General features: G+C 36.5%; 1 protein-coding gene across 14 annotated transcripts in view; it reads right to left on the bottom strand.

Moving 5' to 3' along the window:
* TCF12 (transcription factor 12) overlaps window positions 1-22,943 on the bottom strand; it is a 422,204-nt gene that overhangs the window by 13,634 nt on the left and 385,627 nt on the right. For 5 of the 14 annotated variants that reach the window (XM_058294251.1, XM_071214212.1, XM_071214210.1 and 2 more), the window contains 5 exons: window positions 14,127-14,200; window positions 13,088-13,159; window positions 12,127-12,330; window positions 1,789-1,903; window positions 256-418 (listed from right to left, as the gene is read on the bottom strand). In XM_058294251.1, the coding sequence (XP_058150234.1) occupies window positions 256-418; window positions 1,789-1,903; window positions 12,127-12,330; window positions 13,088-13,159; window positions 14,127-14,200 (628 nt within the window). The remainder of the gene's footprint in view (window positions 1-255; window positions 419-1,788; window positions 1,904-12,126; window positions 12,331-13,087; window positions 13,160-14,126; window positions 14,201-22,943) is intronic. The other 9 variants (XM_058294255.1, XM_071214216.1, XM_071214211.1 and 6 more) reach the window with 3 other exon arrangements.

The following is a 22,943-nucleotide window of genomic DNA, read 5'->3' as shown; positions in this document are numbered from 1 at the left end:
AACAATTTTGAAGTCAGAAAAATTAATAATTTTCCCCGCTAGTATATTCCATTTACTAGCTGGGAAAATTGTTAAATTCTTTGCCTTAGTTTCTTCTTATGCATCCTTTTTAGGAATGCTTTGTGGATTAAACGAGATAACATAAAGAATCTAGTATATAGCTGGTATTTAATAAATGAAGGACAACTTTCAATTTTCCAAGTATTTTCTCCCATGGCAACTAAGTGAATTTAATACCAGGATGTTAACAAATACCTTGTTCTGCCTCTAGATGAAACCTTGATATCTTTTTGAGAGGATTCATCATCTGATTTCATGTCATCTGATGAAGGAGGTTCATGAAGGTTTTCATCCTTCTCTTTGTTTTCAGTCTTTATTTCTGTTGGAACAATAGTTCCAGACTGACTTTGCAAGCCACCTAAGAGGCAAATGAAAAATAAATGAGGAGACATTTATAATTAGAACTAAGACTGTAAAGCTTTCTAGATGGTGAATATCCTCATTTGTTTTGGGGCTATGATAGCAACCTGAAGGTATGGGAATGTATACTTTTAGAGCTGGCAAGAACATGTCCATGAATTTTAAGAAAATGGTTTTGTAGCATCTATATTTAAAAGAACAAGCCTGACCTTTATGGTCAGTTTAACGCTCACTTTCAGGCACTATTCAACAACTGAAAAAGGTATAAAAACTTGATGTACTTTTAGAAACCAAGTTCTTGGATGCTGCCAAGGTAATGGAAATAAGCCTAACATTTTTCTGGATAAACACAATATAACAGGTATCGTGGTTAAATGTTACTGGGAAAAATTTTTTTTTTTTAAACATTTACTAATTTATTCATTTAGTTAAATTGGCAGATATATGCATACAAATAGCATGTATGGTTTGCCTCCAATTATCTACTCTATTTTTCTTTTTTTTTTTTTTAAGATTTATTTATTTTTATTTATTTAATTCCCCTCCTCTCCCCTCTCCCGGTTTTCTGTTTTCTGCGTCTTTTTGCTGCGTCTTGTTTCTTTGTCCGCTTCTGTTGTCGTCAGCGGCACGGGAAGTGTGGGCGGCGCCATTCCTCGGCAGGCTGCTCCCTCCTTCACGCTGGGCGGCTCTCCTTATGGGTGCACTCCTTGCGCGTGGGGCTCCCCTACGCGGGGGACACCCCTGTGTGGCACGGCACTCCTCGCGCGCATCAGCACTGCGCATGGGCCAGCTCCACACGGGTCAAGGAGGCCCGGGGCTTGAACCGCGGACCTCCCATGTGGTAGACGGACGCCCTAACCACTGGGCCAAAAAGTCCGTTTCCCACTGGGAAAATTTTATTTCAGTTACTATTAGCTATATTTTGTACTTACTTATATTATAAGGTCCATTAAAACATTCATCACAGTTTGCTTTTTATCAGGATTGTCTTTCCCTTCAATTAAATTATGAGTTCCTAAAAATGGCTACACCATTCAAAATATTCAACAGTTTCTGAAATACCTTTCTCATTGTCTTTAGAAACCTTGGAAGTTCATTCATGAGGGTCATTAAGAAAGAGAGATGTTAAAGAAGTAGGAGCAGGTTAGAAGATGCCCAATAAATAACTGAAGTGCCAGAGCCACAAATGGCCCAGCCAAATAGAACCCTAAATATCTACCCCACATTCATGTAGTATCACTATTGTTGGAATTCCCCCAGCTAAGATGACACTTGATTCACAGATGTCAATCTGGCTGTGAGAAAGGTAGTAGTATTCCAAATGATATCTCTCACAGTGAAACTGCTAAAAACCATCAATATAGTTACCCCTATAATTTTCTTGTGTTTTATGGTTCAGGTCTGTGCTTGAAGCAGTGACTGTACTGGACAGGACTGAATGATTGCCGTTGAGACTGACAGAGTCTTCCCGATGAGTTCCAACCTAAAGTTTAAAATAAAAGAAAGCCAAGACAGTTAAAACTCTTTTGCTGAGATTAATAGAGAAAACAATATTATTAATCTCAACCTAGCAACTTTTTTCGATGACACTTTTTTGTTTTTTGTGTGTGTGTGTTTCAGTGGGAATTTCAGAAGACTTGGTAGTAATACTGTTTTTGAGTCAAACCAAAATGTTACTTTAAAAAAAATATATTTTTACATTCCCATAGAGGGTTGTTGTGAGAAGCAAATGAGCTATTAAAGTGCTCTATAAGCCATAAAGCACTATATACATTAGAGTCTATTAGTGATCATCTATAATCAATCTAAAATCCTATTCCATATGCTACCTAAATATATTAATGTAAGCATGAACTTGCACCTAACAAAAGATTGTTAACTTACCATTAATAATCGTATATATCTATACTTGATGCATTCCTGCCACGCCCCCACCTCCACTATACAACGTCTTGTGTTTTCTTTCTCTAACCATCACTGACAACATTTTTACAAGAGTGGCAAAACCAATTTAATAACTTAATATTTGTGCATTATCAGGAACAAAAAATTATGCTCTTTAATCAAACTTACACAAGTCATAGTGACCTGAAATGGAAGGTAAAATATCAAATAGCACTAAGCATTTATCTAGTGTAGTATTTTCAGAAAATCTGGTTATAGATGAAACTTTTTATTAGAAGAGTAGCAGATATGTCAACTAGAAGATTAAGCCTTTAAATAGGTTTATTGCCTGGAGTTATACATGAGAACCACTATTTTTAAAAAAAACCCTTCAATCTTGGTAAACTGCTGAGCTTTGAGTTTCTTGAGTAGTTAATATAGTTTTTATCTTTCATGACTTAGTATGGATTTTACCCTAAGAGTTTTAAATAATCCTATGCAAGTTTACCCTGTGAGCTAAACCAGAAGTATAAAAGGAAGTACAAATGTAATTAAAGCAAAATTTTAGGTAATACAGGTCATTAGGTAGTTGACCTGATTAGAATATATCAGTCTTCTACCACACTTTTAAAGAAATCTTTGTTCTCAACTCTGATTTTTATCTTTAAAGTATTCTTAAAAATCCATTTAATAGATTCCATAGCTACTTCAAAAATTATTTGAGGGTCTTCCACTGCTGGGGATTATTTATGCCACTGTTCCCTTGAATATTCATCTATACATTCTTCTAAATCATATACTTTCATCAAGCATTAGAATTAAAAAAATCTTAAAACTGAGAAGGGACCATAGAAACTATGGCAGACTTCATTCCTTTTCCTACCTCTAAAACCCTCTATAAGACCTCTCCCAGAAGCAACACACTAAAGAATTAAACCTAGTAAAGACAAGCACCAGGGAAGAAGTAGACTGAAAATTTTATTCAACAGAGAATATATTTTTTAAATGTTTCATGAAATTATGTCAAGGATATCCTGGTCATGTTTATTCTTAACACATGAGAGTGCTTTCTTGTTAGCTATGAACTACACAACACTCTAAGAGGAAAGTCAGCTCAAATGCATATTTTAAAGAAAATAAATACGGTATAAACACAATATATGGCTGCAAGTTCTTTTGAGGCCTAAGCCCAGGACTATCCTGAAGATAAAATATAATCAGAACAATTTTGACTGGTTGAGCATGATAAGGTAAAAAGTGAGATATCTCTGTTTGTGCCTATCATGTGTACTTAAAACTAAAAGTCCTATGTTAAAACTATCAAACAAAATAAATTAAAATGAGCTTTGTAAATTATAAACTTACAAACATACATATATTTACTATGTATTATACATATTACACAAACGAAACTCATTTTACGCTGTCTGCAAGAAAACACCATCAGACTAACAAACTGAAATTTCACTCATTTAATTTCTGAATTGTGATTTCTTTTAATATAATTATTGATTTTTTGAAGCTCAACTAATAAAAAAAATTCAAAGGAGGTGATCTCCTTTCTCATGAAAGGCTTGGTAGACACAAGGTCATTATTTAAATGATAAATCTTAGGGATCTAACTTTTCCTTAAGGAAAGGTTGCTGGGTTTGTTTGGGGATATAACCGCTATCAAATAATTCTGCCTCTATGCAACACTGCAAAAAACTAAGTATGACATTAAACTAACCTACATTTTTGGCTTCCAAAAGAAAAAAAAACACTGGAATTCATAGCAAAAATATAAGCCTTTAAAAAATGGCCTCAAACTAGGAGAAAGCGTGAAGTCTCAAGTTTTTAATCTTAATCAAGTTAGCAGGAACTTTTTCTTTGTAATTTGAGTCCCCTTACAAATGGTTCTCATATTTTCTTGAGAATTTAACTTTCATAGTTCTTTTAATTCTCTTTAACCCCTTTTCACCCTGGTTCCCATGTCCTCCCTTTAATCTGTAGTTCCTCATTCAAATGACTCTATCCATACACACAACAGGTGTATAAACAGTTCTTTCTCTGAGCCCAATGCCTGTGGAGGCAGTCAGAGAGGGCCCTGTTTTAATTGTTCCTCTCGTTAGCATACAGCTGACAGGCTGCTGCTATTGGGGGAATAGCAGGGAAAGGCAAACCTGCTATGTCTGCTATGCTCTAAATTTCAATTATTATAAAGGGCTTCATTTCAGAATAAAAGGACTATCCCATTAAATGACATCATCCTGTATTCTGAATCTTCACAATCTGTGTTTGCCTTTACTTTTGTGGGAGCACCCAAAAGGGACCTGTTTTCATTTAATATAACCAATGCCTTTAGCACCATAATGGAAGAATGTTAAATCTAGGTAGTTGACGAATAGGAGGTCTTGTAAATTAAGGGACAGACTGAAAAGTACTCAGTATTAATTCCTCTCTGATTCTGAATTCAATTATGATAATACGTTCAATTTGTACTATTCACTAAATACTAATGATTTAAATTTAAACAGTATCTATCTATAGACCGATTAAAGGATCTTTACGTAAGTTATAAATAACCCCAAGGTATTTTGTTATATCTGAATAGGGATTTTATAGAGAGACTTGGTAGTATTTCCATTTGTTATGATTCCTTTTTTAAGATTTTCATAAATAACGTGTTTTCCAAAATTAGAAAAAATATACCATTATGAACTATTTTTAACCATAAAAATGTTACCAATACCTTTAAAAAGTACTATAATGTGGTCTTAAAGAAAAAAGTATATTTTGGTTTTGGAAAAATTTTTTTTGGCCTCATTTAGGAAAAAAAATGGTTAGAAAAGTAAGATAGCAGATATTCTTGCATTCAGTGGAAACCCGTATCCACAATTTCTGCAGCAGAGATAATCTATACTACTAAAATAAAATATTTCCTAAATGGAAGGTTAAAATAATTTCATATTTATTTTGATAAGGGACAAAAATGCTGAGATAATTTTTAATAAAATACTCTATTTGTCAATTAGTCTTTAGTAATTTAATATTAAGTCTCTTAGGACTAAGTAAAATATAGGTACTCTAACAGCTTTAGGGCTTGGAAAACAGATGATATTTTAAAATTATTATGTGAGGTAGTTTTAATTCTATGATTTAACATGATCTCATAATAAGAATTCCACATCTCCAACCACAGCTAAAACAAGAAAAATCCTAAGCAATACCAAAAAGTAATTGGGACAAATGCCTGCATTAAATTTCCTGTAACAGTGAAATCAAAAGAACCCATGGATGGAATTTTATCCTATATCATAAATAAGAAACCTTTTTAGATGTACCTCAATTTTCTTATTACAAAAAGCTTCTAATCTCATTTGCTCTGATTTGAAGCTGAAATCACTATTTGAGAGAGGAATAACTGAATACTTTCATTAAAGATAAAAGTGCTGCCATGGAGCTATCTTGTTGGGCTGAGGTATTTACCTAGATATTACAGCTGTAAACAGAGGTGATAAACAGTAACTTTACATTGCCAAGTATCTAAACAAAATTAATTCTATTCATTCTCAGTTTTCTTCCTGTGAGCAGTTTATTCAAAAGTTTATTCTTGTACTAAACAAATGAGAGTAAAACTGAAACCCAATGCTGACATGTTAGTAGTTCTTAAACATCGTGATTTTTATATTTAAACATTTAAAAGATGCATCAGAATCACATATGAATAAGAGTATTAAAAAATCTTAAATTTCATATTTGCCTTCAGCAAAATATTGAAAGGGAGTATGAAATTAAGTAAATGAAAATTTATTTAATTCAAAACTGAGAGCAAATATTAAAACTATGCCTGATTAGGCATGCTAATTATATAAAAAGGAGCAGGAACAACCCATTTCCTGGTTTCTTTTCCCAATATAATAATCTTTAAGGAAATTTAATTTCAAGGATATTAAAACAATTAAAAAATACTAATTATTTCAACTACAAGCTTAGAACATAAATCTCCTACAACTCAAAACTATCAGCTGTGGATGACCACACTGGCATAATCCTATTACAGCTAAAAACACTGCAAAGAAAGCATCTCAATAATGAAGTTATTTCCATGACCAAGGACACTATGTGGTTCATCTGTCTACACACAATTTACACAAGCAAACTTGAAAGAATACTTGTTTGAACTGGAGGCAAGGGATGAACTTATCACTTCTATCCTGCCCTCAAAACTTGTTCTTTCAATCCCAGTGCATCCTTGTTCATCTCAAATATTTCAGTTATTTCAGCAAAACCCTCAACTACTCATTAAAACAAATAACAAAAGGTTATAGGTTGGAACAGAAAGGTTGCTAACTCCTCTTCTTTCCTGCACTGGGAAGCCAATTTATGTTCTAAATCAGGGATTAGTGAACTGCAGATCATGGGCCAAATCTGGTCCCATTTCTAAAATAAAGTTTTACTGGAACACTGCCATGTACATTCATTTTTGTATTGTTGGTGGCCCCTTTCAGAAACCATAAAGCCCCCAAAGCTGAAAATATTTACTATCTGTCCCTTTATAGAAAAAGTTGGTCAACCTCAGTTCAAAATTCTACGGGGGGAAGCTATATCATATTTAAGTCCTGCAATTAGTATGATGACCTATAGTAATGTCCACTAGAACAAAATTCCATTACAACAAAAACTTTATCTGAATGTTCTGTGGAGTTCCTGGATATTTAAGTTTATCAGAATAAATCCACTCTGCAGAAAGTAACTAATGGACTGATGAAAATTAAATATTTTTTAAAGAGTTGTCCTAAAACTGCTGGTAAATTGATTATTTCTGTGACTGCTTTTTAACTTTGCCCATATAACTTTTAAAGAAATCTAAACCAAATACTAATTTATATTAACACAGAGGAAAGTATATAAACTTCAGGAAAGTTTATAAAGTTTTTCTGTAAGTCTATCTATATATCACTCAATTTTCTGTACACTTCAGTGTAGGTTGCATACATTATGCTCCTTGAACACTTAATAATGCCATGTATATTTCCTAAGAACAAGGATATTTGCTTATATATCTACTTTAAGTGCAGTTATCAAGTTCATTTGTAAAACTTAATGTTTATATTCCAAAACTTCATGTCCCAAAAATGTCCTTGAGTTTTTTCTCTTCTCCTTTGTTAGATTCCATTCAGGAATTGCCTTTACTTGTCATTGTCTCAATAGCTTGTTTTTTTTTTTTTAAACTGTGGGAACATATTTGCAATGTTTCCAATATAAACTTACCCATCTCATTCACTCCCAAGCATATCATATAGAGGAATGAATCACATTTGCAATACCCTTACCACCTTTCATTATTAAAACTATCCCATCTCCCCAAATAGAAAACCTACATACATTTGGCATGAACTCCCCATTTCTCCTGTTTCCCCAACGCTGGAAAGCTGTACGCTATTTTCAACTTCTATGAGCTTGAATATTGATATTTCCTTTGTAGTTACCACAGGGCTTAAATTAAGCACCCTAAATCTATAACAATCCCATTTGTTTTGATACAAACTTAATTTCAGTAGTATATACAAATTGTTTCTATAACTTTCCACCCCCCCTTTGTAGTTTTTGTTACAAATTAACGTTTAGACATTGAGTTCCAAACCACCCATTGCATTTTATGTATTTGCCTTTTAGATACTGTAGGAAGTAAAAATTGGAGTTACAAACCAGAGATACAATAGTAATGGTATTTATATTTATCCTCATTGTTACCAAAACAAGGACTTAATGTGGATTCAATCTATTGTCTATGTCCTCTCCTTTCAACCTGCAGAACTTTCTTTAACATCTCTTCTACAGTTGATCTAATGGTGATGAACTCCCCTTATTTATCTAGGAATGTCTTAATCTCTCCCTAATTATGAAAGATAATTTTGCTGGATATAGAATTTTTGATTGGTAGTTTTTTGCTTTTAGCACTTTAAATATGTCATCCCCCTGTCTTCTTGCCTCCATGGTTTCTGATGAGAAATCAGCACTTATTTTATCAGGGCTCCTTCGAACATGACATGTTGCTTCTCTCTTTATCTCTGGCATTCAACAGTTTGATTATAATATACTATGGTGTGGGTCTATTTAAATTTATCCTACTGAGCATCTTGGATGGGTACACTCACATCTTTTGTTAAATTTGGGAACTTTTTAGCCATTATTTATTTGAATATACTCTCATCATTATCTCTCTCTGGGATTCTCACGATATACATATTGGTACATTCCATGGTGTCTCATGAGTTCCTCAGGCCTGTTCACTCTTCTTTATTCTTTCTTCCTTCTGTTCCTCAGACAGGATAAGTTCAACTGTCTTATATTTAAGTTCACTGATTCTTTCTTCTGCCAGTTCCAATGTGTTGCTGAACCCCTCTAGGGAATTTCTGTTACTTCCCCTCTAGGAAAGTTTCTGTTCCTGTGGTCTTCAGCTGTGTTTGGTTACTTTTCACAACTCTCTCTCTCAATTGATATTATTTTGTGTTCATCTGTTGCTTTCCTGATTTCCTTTAGTTTTTTGTGCATGTGTTCCTTTGGCTCTTTGAGCATACTTAGGACCTTTCATTAAAAAAAAAAAAAAAAAGTAATAGTCTGGTATGTCCCATGTCTGGCCCTCTTCATTGATGGTTTCTAATGCTTTTACCTTTCTTTTTGCTTGGGCCATAATTTCCTGTTTCTTTGTATGTTTTGTTGAACCTAGATATGTTGATATTTTAATATGTTATTGCTAGAATTAGACTTAAGAGTTTCCTTAAGCTTGTACCCAATTAGTGTTATTATAGTTTTCTTTGAATGCCAGAAGCGAACAACAACAACAAGCAGAAGGAAAAAAAGAAAACACTTCTAGTTTTGTAGATTAGTCTGTGACAGTACTCTTCATACAATGAGTTTTAGAGACTAGCTCCAGGACAAAGCTCAGGGGCTTCCCTGATCCTTTCTGGACATGTGTCTTGTCTTGGGCATGCTCAATCCCCCATTCCGCTATGAATGTCCCCTCTTTCCTAAGAAACAATTTCCTCATGATCCTGGGTACTGCACTGTATGTCCTGCAGCAGTAACCTCTTGCCTGAGGCAGCCACATGCCTGCCCTCCCACAGTATTCTGATGGAGTACTCAGTAAGGTGCCTTCTACACACCGGGTAAGTTCTGGGATGGCGAATCCCCCAGGCTACCAAAAGACAGACTGGGCCAGATACACATGTTCCCAGTAAGTACACAACAGTTATGCTGTTGCCTCTGGAACCTGGGACCAGGGATCCACACCAGGAGTACAGGATGGCTCTGTGCCAAGTGAGTAAGGGGTGGGGAAGGGGCCAGCTAAAGTGCCATGAGATCCAACTGCTTTTAAGTAGCCTTTTTCTTGATTTAGTGCTTGCCCTGTTACTGCATTCAGTCCTTTAACTGTTTTCTGGAGCTCTGAGAAAGATGTTTCTGCCAGTTCTTGCTGGTTGTTCAAAGATTCTGAGAGGTACGGAGCCCTGAAGCATCACACTCACCATTTTGATCAGAGCAGGGTTTAGCTAATAGCCTTTTATTGTGGGGGTAAGAAATATTTGTATTTCCAGCTCTGGGAAATACTAGGGATTGTGTCTGGATGGAGTGAAAACAGATGATGTCTGGCAGATTTTCACTAGGTCCATCATCTAAGAAGGTTATAAGAACTGAAGAGAAGACCTTGTTGACCCACTAAGCAATTGCCTGACCTTAGCTGCTGTAGCATGGTTTCTGCTGCTCAGACTAAGCCAGACTCATCTCAGATTTCAGAAGACCTTTATTTTAAACTGCTGAGATTTTTTCCTTTTAAAGATTATCTCTGAATGCTGTAAGTGCAAAATACACACAAGATTTGTATTAAAAAAATGTAAACATCACATTAATAGTTCCCATTTTGATTTCTGTTGAAATGATAATATGTTGGATATACTGGATTAAATAAAATATATTATTAAAATAAAAAAAGAATATCTCTGACAGCTCTTTTGTTGATATTCTGAATAGGCAACATATTCCTATAAACTTAATATTTAATGAAACAATTTCTCCCTCTATAAGTCTTTTTAAAATGTACTAGGCTTTTGAGGATTAAATATTTGAAAAATCTTTTTTCATATCAAAGCATATCCAAAGTTGGTAAAGACGACCTATCAAAGAGAGATGTTCCATTTCATACATTCTCCATATTAGCTGGGAGGAGTCAGAGTATATCACATATTTAAGGTCAGAGGCATATCAAATGTTACAGCACATAAGCTAGAATAGGAGTAGTGAGCTAGTAACAGTGAAGAATTAAAAATTATTAGGAGGTAAAGATTAAGAACTGCAAATGTTGCAACTCTGCCCAACTTGGCATTTGAATATATTGGTTTTTAAGTCATTATTCTAAATGGGAATCATTAGTCTTTCAAAAAATAATTATGAATTTTCTATTTTCTATTCACATCCATGATATTGTATTACTCATACTATTAAAGCTATTCTATTATTTCTACTAAGAATAATATGTGCTTTACAATTTTTATAATTTATACATATCTTCATGTTTACTAGTTTATCAATAGCAACAAAAACTAATTTAAAAGGAGCCAAATTCCAAGTTTTTACTTTTTTTTTCTTCAAAGTTGGTTGTTAAGATATGCAGGCATCTCATGTTAGCCAGGTTGCTGAAGACACTGTTCTTAGGAAACCAGGCAGCATTGTTTGATGTTTACTTTGGTGGTTCCAAAATGAATATAAATAGTTGTCTGACATGTGAATGTGAAAATCTGGAATCAATCCTATTTACAGATCACAAGGCTTCAGCATTTGGGGCACCTAATTATTTTGATGATAGGTGAGTTTTAGAGCCTTGATCACAAGGCTTACAGCTAGGATTCTGTTTCATAGGAGAATATTTTGCAGCATGCAATGAATCTTAAAAACCCTGTCATAAATATGTAAGCACATGGTATCAGTTAAATAGCAGGTTCAAAAAGAGAGTCATTCCTTTAAAAGACAATGTAGATAAAAAATAATGTAAGATATTTAACATGGATTTTTTTTTTATGTGAATGGCTGTAGAATTCAACTTTTAATTCCCTCTATAGAATTACCATGTATTTTAAAAGATGGACTGAATGATTTCATTCTTTGGGGATTAATCTAAAATTGTTTCCTTTCATTGTTGCTTATATTACAGCTGTTCTTAAGCCTACTTCCCAATTTTTTTTCCTACTGGGAATAAAGTTTAAATGTGGACCTGTACAAATTAGGGTTTCACATTCCTTCTGCTATTGAAAGTTGGTTCCAAAGGATAATAAAGAGCTTTTCTATATCAGAACCCTTAAAATTTAGTCTTGCTTTACTGTTTTTGCCATTCAGACCTCCTATACACTATTTCAAGAAAAAAAACCCACCAATAACCTGTTCTGCTAATTATTACACATCTGGAAAAAATACAAGTATAAACTGAAATGATCTCTGCAGAAAGTCTCTGCTTTTGTACATGGTCATAGCAGGATTTCATGGGCCAAAACTGAGCCAATGACAAAGCCCAAGACATTAAAGGTAATTCTTCAAAGCCACTCTTTAACTTTAAAAAAAGAAATGACCTTTCCCCCAAAGATTCCAAGAGATGAAGAACACTAACATAGGTGAGTCATCTTTTGCCTATTTTCCCACAATCATGGGATTTGGCAAAAACTGGAGATAAAATGAGCAAACATTCACTTGATTTGTAGTTGTATGCTACCTTACAGTTACTAAGACTAAGAGAAGAAACATTTAGGACCAAAGGTTTTAGGGGTTATTGATAAAAAATTAGTGCTATTTTACCATTGAAGCTGATCGACTGCTTGTAACAAGGCTTGACCCTCCATAGTTTGAATTGAGGCTTCCAACTGGTGTATGGGATGGTCCCAATAAACTGTGTATATCGCTGTGACCAGCAGGCAAACTGGTAGAAGGTCCCACAGCATGGTTTCGCAGCACATGGATAGCATCATCCAGTCTGTCTAAACGATCCTCCATTCGAGACTGCTGTGGAATTAAAACAAAACGAAACAAAGCAGAGCATGAAGGTTACTGCTGATGCCTGTTAAATTCATTAAATTGCTCTGTTTTCTACTTTGGGTATATGCAAGTGAAATGCAATATCAAGTGGCTTAAAAGCAACAACCTTACTACAAATCAATGAAAAAAGAAAACCTCTCTGATACTATACTAAATAAAGTTTCAGAAAAAAATCACTGCTTAAAATGAATTTAACCATGTATCATGAAGTTATTTCTCTTGGCTTCTGTGAAAGGTGAAGGCCACTGTGTCCAACAAGCAATTATAGTTAATAAAAAAGGGTAACTCCTGTATTTTTAATACTGATCCTTTGAAATGATAGCAATTTGAGGCAGGGTCCTCAAGTCCATTCAGGTTTAAATTTAAATTTTTGTTTTAAATGAATTAAACATATCCATTTTAAATTGTGAACACATCCAAATATACTCTTTGACAAAACTGATGAAATGACATTGTCTCTTTGTGGATACACACATGCCCCCATACACAAAAACATTAGAATTTTAAAAATCAAAAGCACATGCCAGTAGAGCTCCTTTAAGAATCATTCTTGACAACATAAAAGAACAAAAGTCTATTCTTAATACTGCTACAAAAACTGAAATGGTGAATTGTTTGATTTTAAAAGACTTGGAGTTTGTATAGCTTGAAGATTTTAAATGGATACTGGGAAGTATAATTAACTGAAACACACAAAAAAGGCACCATCTAAAAGAAATAGTACCTCACAGACATCCTTTAAGAAGGACATTGCATCTTGCAAATGCTCGTGAAGTTGCTGCTCAACTCGATTTTTCTGGCAAGTCAAGACAGAACAGGAGGCAAAGCACAGGTTAAGATTAACTCCAAAAGAGATGAGGAAATAGCTGATGTGCATGTCAGCATAAAATGTTAGTAAAGTTAACGCGGAGACCTGAGAGAACTACTTGTATTAAGGTATGAGAAGGCTGGGACTTCACAGTGAAGTTATAAGGTTAGCATTTAAACAGCACACACCGCTTATATTTGCTTACAAAATATGTGAGAAGAAAATTTTCCTTTAAAATGTTGTTACAGAAAAAGAAATTTTCTATTTGCAACCTGGAATATTGAACAATAAGCTTGGCTTAGCATTCCATCAAATCATCCTTATTTATTTATGTTTAATAAACCTTGTAATTCTGTGTTAGCAATGTAAGCACAGGAAAGCAACAGTAGTTAACATTCCACCATAAATTCATCATTCTCAGTACCTAGGAAGGCTCCCTTATTCTATTGCCCTATATGTTTTTGTTAAATAATGCTTTTTCACAAAAATAATTGATACATTAAAATTTTTAATGAAAATGTAATTAACTATGCACAACATTATCACACGAGGAAGAGTAAAATAAAATCATTTTGAATTGCTGGATTAATTTTATCTTTTTTTTTTTATCGCTCTCTTTTAAAATTTAAGTTTCCTTTTATACGCAGACAGAAAACTGTACAAAAACTCAACTCCAGACAAGTCAAAGAAGCAGAAATTCCCAAACACTTCTTTAACACCAGCTGTCTTGAAACCAGAAGTCTGATGTCCTAAAGAACAGATGGCAAAAGGCATACCCAATGTATTTTATATTGTTCAACTAAATCAAACCATGTTAGCAAAGAATTCATGTGTAATGTTACCCTACTGTTTCTGCGTTATTACACAAGATTTACTGAAAACAAAACAAAACAAAACAAAACAAACTCCAAACCAACAGATAAAAGTGAACTGCATATTTCTAAGAGGCTCTTACCAGGGAGTGGAGGGAGTTTTCATAGCTTGGGGATGAAGGAGCTTGCCCTCCAGGTCTGGGCCACTGACTACTACCTGTTAAAACAAAATCCAAAAGCAGTGGTCTTGATGATGTCCAGAAGGAAAAAGTAAAGGTATTAAAAAATGTAAATATAATTATGTGAAAATTTTTGTCACGGCCTTCAATATAGTATTAGCTATTTACAAGCCTAACACATTTTAAAAGTTATTTTCCTTATTAATATAGTACTGCAGGGAGTTGAGAAAACAGAAAGAAAAAAAACTTATACTCTTAAGATGTAACTATTCTTCATACTTTGTCCATATGCATACATATCTTGAGAAAATGAATTTATGTACATAATTTTTCATCCCCCCCCATGGTTTTATATGGTCTTTATGATAATGGTTTTAATGAATATACAATACTTGCTGATTCTCTAGGTATTAATTTGCTTGGTCATTACCTCACTGCTATGTGTTCTGGTTGCTTTAAATTATTTGGCTATTATAAATACTGGTAAACAATCGCTGTGCTTTATGCCTTTTTTTGGCAATATGTCTTAAGGATAAGTAGGCATTTCTAGATTAGAGGATATGGACATATTTATGATCCTGGATTCATAAGGTTAAAAAACTGACTTACAAAGGGTTCATACTAACTCACACTGCCTTGAGTCCAGATGTACTGATAACAAATAACTGTAAAAGTGCACTTGGGGTCATCTGTTAAAAATTTCCCAATATAATTTATACCAAAATACATAATTTAATTTGGAATATATTATTATAAAACTTTTATCAAGTGTTTATTTCTTCAGCTTTAGAAGAACAAAGATAAAAATTAAGGTAACAGAAAAAGGAGGCAATTTCAGAATAGAAAGAATAACAAGTAAGGAAAAAACCATAAGAACCAAATAAAGGAATTAACTCATTTATGTGTTGGGAAGAATGCAGTGTTTAATGACCTTGCCAAAACTGCTTTAAAAGGAAAAACAAAGAACAACAAAAAACGATCTAAAATCTTTACTGTTTTGTGACTGTACTTCTGAAAATAACAAAGGGAAGCATTCAATTAAATATATATAATTATTCTTAATAAAAGCTTCAGTGACAACCTGAATTATATTAGAAACCTGACGTTGGAAGGGGAAGATTAATGTAACTTGTCTCATTTATTGCTAAACAACCTTTTAAATTGTGTACCAGTGGAGCCTGTTGTTGAAGGTCAGTCTTGTCACATTCAGGAAGCTAAAGATAATCTGAGAGAACATATTTATCTCAGAAAAAACTTAAAGTAAATTGAAACTATCATAGTTCACGTTAGCTGAACAAAACCATTTAAATACTGAACAACTTAGTAAATGTATTCCCAATCACATACATTTTGCAAGTTGAAAAGCTGGATACACTTAATAACCTGATTAGATTTCATAATTAATTACATGCTGTTGTGATTATACAAAAATTTTAAACACCAAGATTGTTGGAAAAAAGATATTATATACTTCCTCAACTAACAATTTTTTTCACCTCTAAGTAAAATACGGATGAATTATTAGCATCATTAAAGGTTTCCTGCTGGACATATGGTAACCATATAGCAACTTTACACAAATCAGGTACAATCTAAAATTGCTCATTAAGACAAAAGCTTATGGGCTAATATTGCAATTACCAAGTAGAATTCAGCAACCAGAAAAATTTGGTAACTGACCATAGGAAGAATTCATATAAAAAAACAACCAGCCAACACTTTATCAATTGCATTAGTGCCTTCTAAGGACTGATGCAGAATTATGAATTTTTATGTGGATAGGAAGTTAATCTATTCCAAAAATGACCCACCTAAAATATTTTACAAATATTTTCCCTTAACACTTACAGTATCTTACTTTCATTAATTTTTGTTTCAACTCCTCACCCTCCTTTGGTTGATCAGTCTGTAACAGGGGCCTACTCATAAAATTATTCAACCTGCGTGGAAAATTAACAAAAGCTTTATATTTAAACATCTCAGAACTGTTAGCATGTATGTGCCTTGCATACAGATAGGCAGGATTTGTGGCTTTTTTTTTCCGTTTTACAAAAAGATTTACCACCCCCCTCCCCCCGGTGTTGTTTCTCTCTGTGTCCATTCACTGTGTGTTCTTCTGTGTCTACCTGTGTTCTCACTGGTAACTCTGGGAACCGATCCTGGGACCTTCCGGAGTGGGGGAAAGGCAATTATACTCTTGCGCCACCTCAGCTCCCCTGATCTGCTGTGTCTCATATTGTCTCTCCTCTCTGTCTCTCTGTTGTGTCATCTTGCTGCGCCAGCTCTCTGCGTGGGCCAGCACTACTGTGCAGGCCAGCTCGCCACACGGGCCAGCTTGCCATCACCAGGAGGTCCTGGGCATGGAATCCTGGACCTCCTATATGGCAGACGGGAGCCCAACTGCTTGAGCCACATCTGCTTCCCGGTTTTGTTGTTTTTAATTAGATTAGTGTTTAAGTACCAGAGGTGTACACTGAGTTACCCAGGTCAGAAGTCACCTACATTCATAGTGTTTCATGGTATTACAATTAAGAAATTATGCTAGAGTCTATCTCCAAAATGTAATCCATTAAACTGGAGAAAAATACAGGTATACTCAAACCTATTTTTATTTTATTACAGGTTATGATTCCATTTGAAATACACTTGGATAAAATAGTAATTATGGTTAAACCACCAATATCTATTTGAATGTCATACAAATGTCAAGTTATATTTCTTTGGACAGAGCTCTTCTCACCCCACCTACTCTTCTAAAAAAATTCATACTACTGGTTACAAAGGGAATGGATGGATGGTTGGCTAGACAGTGCTAGTAAAGTAGAAGTCAATGTTATAGCTGGAAACACTCAAAGCAGCAGCACAGAGGTTTAGTGGATACTAGGAGTTGGTGAACTGGCATTCTGGTTGAACCTGCATCATTAACTTTGTGAGCCCTGTCCATGACAGACACATTTTATTGTTGTTTTTAATTTGCCTTACAAAGCTAATCAATGATAAGAGATACGAAAGCACTTACTTCAAGAACCTATGGGTCTTTTTAACAATAGGACATTATTATTTTATCTTACTGATGATAAGTGAATTGTATAATTCATGAAGGAAAAAGTACATATTCCAAGACTTTTGCAATCTTGAGCCACTGATCAGCCACTGATGAGACCTTTGGTGGGGTGGGATTCAAATACTGGACACAGTGTATATGGTAGTATGCCTCTGGAACTAGACAGGCCTGTGTCTGTACTGCGTTCTTTGAAAAACTAGTGAGTGAATTAAATATACAAATTGAACTTAGAAACATACTGGCATCCCTAGCCTGCAATCATCAACTGTAGCATCAATATATGAGTATGGAAAAGAAAAGTTCAAAGACTTGAAATCTTAGGAGATTCCTAGAGAATATATTTTCCTTTTCTTCCCTGTCCCCTGATGCCTGGTGATAGACATATATAGAAGCTTTGGGCTCTCCCATTAAATAAACTCACACTTTCAACTATTCTATATAGGAAAAATTTTCTTATACCCCTCTCTCCTGCTGTCTGCTCTCTGTGTCCATTTGCTGTGTGTTCTTCTGTGTCCGTTATATTCTCATTAGGTGTCCCTGGGAACCCTGTCCTGGGACCTTCCGGAGTGGGAGAGAGGCGATCATTCTCTTGCATCACCTCAGCTCATTGTGTCTCATATGTCTCTTCTCTGTCTCTTTTTGTTGCGTCATCTTGCTGCACCAGCTCTCTGTGTGGACGGCACCACTCCTGGGTGGGCTGCACTCCTTGTGCCGGGGGGCACCCGTGTGCACAGCAGCACTCCACATGAGCCAGCTCACCACACGGGCCAAGAGGCCCTGGGTTTAAACCCTGGACCTCCTATATGGTAGGCTGAAGCTCTGTCAGTTGAGCCACATATGCTTCGCTTCCCTGTCCTGGGCTTTTGACTGAGCACCCCAAAGAGCTAGCTCTTATTTGAGAAGGATTAAAATTAACTATTTAATATTAAAATTTATTGAACATTGATGGCTAGCTGCGAGAATAGTATAACTGAATTCTCTGGCTAGAAAATCTGGATGGCCTTTGATCATTAAACCTAAAATTCACTCAGTGATTCTGATCTACTTTCACTCTGAGTGGTAATTATTAACTACTTTGCCTACTATAACTGATTAATTTGGAGAATAGATAATTTATGTGGCTGAGAGAAAATTTTAGGGCCATTTATCATGTATTTTATTCTGTTAGTTGGTTCCCTTTGTAATTTTATGCTTAAACACAAACTTACATGAGATTTTCCCATGTCTGGAAAAGACTGGATAATTTTTAATGTAGTACTGACTGCTTTCCACATCTAGTTCCAGTCTAACTTTCCATCTTAGTCCTTCATACTAGATGTGAAACATCTGTAACCTGTCATCTCAACGCTCTGAATGAACAAGTCCTGTACTTTTTTCACATCTGGGTCTTTGTTATGATCGTCATTTATACCCAGAAAACTTCTCCCACTGTAAAATCCTGCTTTCTTCATTAAGCCTATCCTGACCACTCTAGTCTAAATTCTGACAGGTATGCGTTCATGTGTTTTTATCTTATCTTCTCCACTAGACTGAAAACTTAAAGTGTGGTAACTGCTTTAACAAGAAGCACGGTGGCAGATGCTAAAATAAATATTTCATTGATTAGTTTTTACTGAGGACTCCATTATGTATTTATTTTTTATTATGAATGCTCTTAAGATTTCTATTGAGGGAAACGGACTTGGCCCAGTGGTTAGGGTGTCCGTCTACCACATGGGAGGTCCGCGGTTCAAACTCCGGGCCTCCGTGACCCATGTGGAGCTGGCCCATGCGCAGTGCTGATGTGTGCAAGGAGTGCCGTGCCACGCAGGGGTGTCCCCCGCGTAGGGGAGCCCCACCCGCAAGGAGTGCGCCTGTAAGGAGAGCCACCCAGCGTGAAAGAAAGTGCAGCCTGCCCAGGAATGGCGCCACCCACACTTCCCGTGCCGCTGATGACAATGGAAGCAGACAAAAAAACAAAACGCAGCAAAAAGACACAGAGAACAGACAAGGGGGGCGGGGGGAATTAAATAAAATAAATAAATCTTAAAAAAAAAAAAAAGAAAAAAAAAGATTTCTATTGAATACTGCAATTACTAAACTTTTATGCATTTTTACTCAAGATGCTTAAAAAAGGCAAAAGAGGTTTTTGCTTGTTTGCGTTCTAAGATGCCTCAGTTAACACATTCTCTTATCTCAAATACTTACGTCTTTTCCCAAATGACAACTTAAGTAGACAAAGCCATTCCGCTCTTCTACCTTGCTGCCAAAGTCCTGACTTTGTTTAGAAAGAGGTCTATTCTTCCCTAATGTGATCTAGGAGAGAGTAATTCTATTATTGGCTTTTGGGATAAATCTTGACATTTAAGGTAAACAGAGTAGGCCCATTCCCATCATCAGCAACTGTGTTAGGCCTAAAGTTGGCTAATGAGGGAAAAATCTGTTGAAGAGGGTTCTGGAAAAGAATTCTTAAAAGATACAAGGAAAATACGGCCTTTCTCTTCTATTGGACATTGTTATACCTGCAGCTGGCGTGCTTAACTGCTATCTTGCCACAACTTGAGGAAGAACTGCAAAGCAGAGCAGGAGCTCTGTCACACTGGACGAGGAACTCGCCTAGCTTGGGCTTCTTGTTATTCAGGATAACAAATTCTCTTATTGTTGTTTAAGCCCATTGAGACAAAAGTTTTTCTTCCTTTCAGCTTAAAGCATCATAACTGATACATCATCATCTCAGAAGTTTTCTCATAAGCAATCCCCACGTAGACATGTATGTTTCTGGCCTGAAAAGTTCCCAAGAAACATCAAGGGTACTTAAATAAGAATGTCTGCAACAGAGGCTGATAACATGGCTCTGTCCTTATAAGGTCTGTGCTAAGTCCCACCAACACTTAGGAATAGAGCAAGTATAGAGATACCGTAAGGTGGGTAAGATTTTTATTACTCTGGACAAGAGGCCACTGCCACTCAAGGTAAGAAATAATTTACACATATTATGTAGGAGCTCTGATTTGCTCTGCCTTTTCTTTTTCTTCAGATATGAATGCTTTGTCACATATTGCTGTCATTTCTTCCCTCTTCTTTTCCAACCCTGCTCTGCCTATGTACGTGTGTGTGTGTGTGTTAGGGAAGACATGTGGAAATAAGAAACACTACACATAGGAGATAGGAGAGATGAAATCAGTCTTTCATTTGCTGTTTCAGCAATAGTATGTCAACGTATCTTTGATTATGACTGCTGAATTGAAAAGGGTTATTAATACCTTCATAACACAATTCAATAGCTCATAGAGGGAAGTGGACTTGGCCCAGTGGTTAGGGTGTCCGTCTACCATATGGGAGGTCCGCGGTTCAAACCCTGGGCCTCCTTGACCCATGTGGAGCTGGTCCACGCGCAGTGCTGATGCACGGAAGGAGTGCCGTGCCACGTAGGGGTGTCCCCGCATAGGGGAGCCCCACGCGCAAGGAGTGCGTCCTGTAAGGAGAGCCGCCCAGCGCGAAAGAAAGTGCAGCCTGCCCAGGAATGGTGCCACACACACGGAGAGCTGACACGCAAGATGACACAACAAAAAGAAACACAGATTCCCGCGCCGCTGACAACAACAGAAGCAGACAAAGACGACGCATCAAAAAGACACAGAGAACAGACAAACGGAGTGGGGGGGGAGGGGAGAGAAATAAATAAATAAATCAGTCTTTAAAAAAAAAAAAAGTCCATAGATACTCATTAATCAGCTGAATTAAAGGGAAAAAGAGGATATCACCCACGAAACCTCCCAAAAAAAATGTAGAGAAGGAAATGTAAGATTTTACTTTGAACAATTTTTTTTTTAATGTTGAAGTTTCTGGTTCTCATTTTACTGATCATCTCTTCATAGATGCTGACCTCCTATGTTGCCTGATCCCCTACCCAGTGTTGACTAAAGTCAAAGGATACTTTACCAGGTAGAGGAAGAGAGGCAGGAAGAACCTACAGAACTGGATACCTCAGATGAGAAAGTTGACTCAGGCTACGGGAGAAATGATACTGATAATCTTTGTAACATTGAGCCAAGGGGGTGAGTATGGTTAAAGTTACATCATTCTTCCTGTAGTCTCAACTATCTGTTAAACAACTTTAAGTCATTGGGCCTTTCATAGTCCTGTCTATGTGGGGAACAGCTGTTCAACATTTAGTAGACAGCTGAAGCTATAGTGTCTGAGAAAATGGCAGAACCTGCTAATGGCTAAAAGCAGCTGCCAGCAGTTCATCATCTCCACACTGGAATGCTTCTTAGCAGAGTCACAAAGCACAGGTGACAATAAGATGTGAGATCCCTGATACCCCTGAGCCTTGATTTTCAGAAACCTTGAACAAAGCAAAAAGGCTGAGCAAGGAAGAGAAGAGGGGAGGGGAGGGGAAGGGAGTGGAGGGGGGGGAGGGGAGGAAGCAAGGAAGCAAGCAAGCAAGTTAGGCAGCCAACCAGCCACATGGATATAACAAATGACTTGAACAAGAAAATAGAATCATTTCAGAGGTGAATTGTTAGTGTTGAAGGAATATTGCAGTTTTACCAATTGCCTAATGTGTCTCCTCAGAACACACTAATGTATTTCTTCTTCAGCATTATTTTTCTCCAAACATTCCTCAGAAAAATACAGCTCAGTTCAAATTTTAAAATTATAGCTTAACAGATAATAAACATTTTCATGTAATTTATTCCTAATAAAGCTAAAAATTTTCATTTACAGTAATAACGAATGTGTCTCAATAAATCTATATTCTGGGGGAAACGGACTTGGCCCAGTGATTAGGGCGTCCGTCTACCACATGGGAGGTCCGCGGTTCAAACCCCAGGCTGCCTTGACCCGTGTGGAGCTGGCCCATGCGCAGTGCTGATGCGCGCAAGGAGTGCCCTGCCACACAGGGGTGTCCCCCATGTAGGGGAGCCCCATGCACAAGGAATGCACCCGTAAAGAGAGCCGCCCAGTGCGAAAGAAAGAGCAGCCTGCCCAGGAATGGCGCCACCCACACTTCCTGTGCCGCTGACGACAACAGAAGCGGACAAAGAAACAAGATGCAGCAAATAGACACAGAGAACAGACAACCGGGGTGGGGGGGGGGGTTTAATAAATAAATAAATCTTAAATAAATAAACAAATAAATCTATATTCTGAAATATTATCTAGACCTTGCCAAAGCTACTGTGAGAAGAAAAAAAAAACAGAAAAAAGTAATGCAAATCTGAACTTATTTATCTCTACTATCAATATTCAGAGTTATGGCGGCGGACTTGGCTCAGTGGTCAGGGCGTCGGTCGACCACATGGGAGGTCTGCGGTTCAAAACCCAGGCCTCCTTGACCCTTGTGGAGCTGGCCCATGCGCAGTGCTGATGCGCGCAAGGAGTGCCCTGCCATGCAGGGGTGTCCCCCGTGTCCGGGAGCCCCATGCGCAAGGAGTGCGCCCCGGAAGGAGAGCCGCCCAGCGCGAAAGAAAGTGCAGGCTGCCCAGGAATGGTGCCGCACACACGGATGGCTGACACAAGATGACGCAACAAAAAGACACACAGATTCCCGTGCCACTGACAACAATAGAAGCAGACAAAGAAGACACAGCAAATAGACACAGAGAACAGACAACCGGGGTGGGGGGTGAAGGGGAGAGAAATAAATAAATAAATAAATAAATAAATAAATCTTAAAAAAAAATCAGAGTTATTTCCCTTAGCAGGACAGTTACATTACCCTCAATTATATA

This window comes from Dasypus novemcinctus, chromosome 3 (genome assembly GCF_030445035.2).
Source record: "Dasypus novemcinctus isolate mDasNov1 chromosome 3, mDasNov1.1.hap2, whole genome shotgun sequence".
In the NCBI taxonomy this organism is placed as follows: Eukaryota; Metazoa; Chordata; class Mammalia; order Cingulata; family Dasypodidae; genus Dasypus; species Dasypus novemcinctus.
Note: the sequence above shows the minus strand (reverse complement) of the source record. Positions and strands in the feature narration are given on the sequence as shown.